We start from the raw sequence: 958 nt of genomic DNA on the forward strand, positions 1-958 counted from the left end.
CCGCGAGCCCTGGGACCACGGAACTCGCCGGTTTTCGTGCCTTACCGGAGCAAAAGCTCTTGAGCTGCCGTGCCCCGGAGGAATGAGCAGGGTCCCTGCGCTGCCCCGACCGCCGCCGCTGCCCCTGCTCCGACACACAACCTGCCGCTTGCCCCTGCGCCGCGGTGAGCACAAGGTAATCCACGAAACGTGGCTTTATTTCCCCAAACCTGGAGCTGACACGGCGCGGGAGGGCGTCTGCAGGATGTCTGCGCAGGAGCTGAGGCTCCTCATTGATACCGTCCGTAACTTAATCATAAATTGGGCTGTTTGCTTGTTTGTTTCAGAACAAGGGGGGTGCTGTTACTGACTCCTTCCTTGGGGTTCTTTATCTGTTTTCTCTTTCAAACATTAACACAATGTCCCTGTGTCACTTCTGCAGCCGGTGTATTTCAGCCCCTAACAGAGACCATTTGCTTTTTGCCTTGTCAGTGTTATGTTGACGTGTTTTTCTTTTACACAGTTATCAACATCTTTCAACCTGTAAAACCCCTTGATTATGTTTTGTGCTGCGTTACATCCGTTACTTGGGTTTCTGAATCTTACAGGAGTATAAAATAGACACCTCAAATAATTAACGTGAAGAGGATGCGTTAACTCAGTTGATCTTGTAGAGTGGTTTTAACTCCACAGGAAGTTTAAATGTCTTCAGAAGACAAAGAGGCTCAGGAGGATGAGCTGCTGGCGCTGGCCAGTATCTATGATGAAGATGAGTTTAAGAGAGCTGAGTCTGTCCAAGGGGGAGAAACAAGAATTTGTCTGGAGTTGCCCCAAAACTTCAAAATATTTGTGAGTGGTGAGTTGAGATGTTTTGTGTTATCCCAGAATTAGGTTTGACCGAGGTGATAGCCTGGTCCCCGCTCTGGTGACCTGCAGGGACATGGACCAGAGCCATACCTGGCCCCGTGCTGTGCTCATG

General features: G+C 50.0%; 1 protein-coding gene across 1 annotated transcript in view; it reads left to right on the forward strand.

Moving 5' to 3' along the window:
• The first annotated feature begins 681 nt into the window (after positions 1–681).
• The window catches only part of RNF14 (ring finger protein 14), a 4,612-nt gene continuing 4,335 nt past the window's right edge, over positions 682–958 (forward strand). Inside the window, exon 1 of the mRNA XM_010018709.1 lies at positions 682–835. Within this exon, the coding sequence (XP_010017011.1) occupies positions 682–835 (154 nt within the window). The remainder of the gene's footprint in view (positions 836–958) is intronic.

Source organism: Nestor notabilis, unplaced genomic scaffold (genome assembly GCF_000696875.1).
Source record: "Nestor notabilis isolate BGI_N333 unplaced genomic scaffold, ASM69687v1 scaffold19707, whole genome shotgun sequence".
NCBI classification, from domain to species: domain Eukaryota; kingdom Metazoa; phylum Chordata; class Aves; order Psittaciformes; family Psittacidae; genus Nestor; species Nestor notabilis.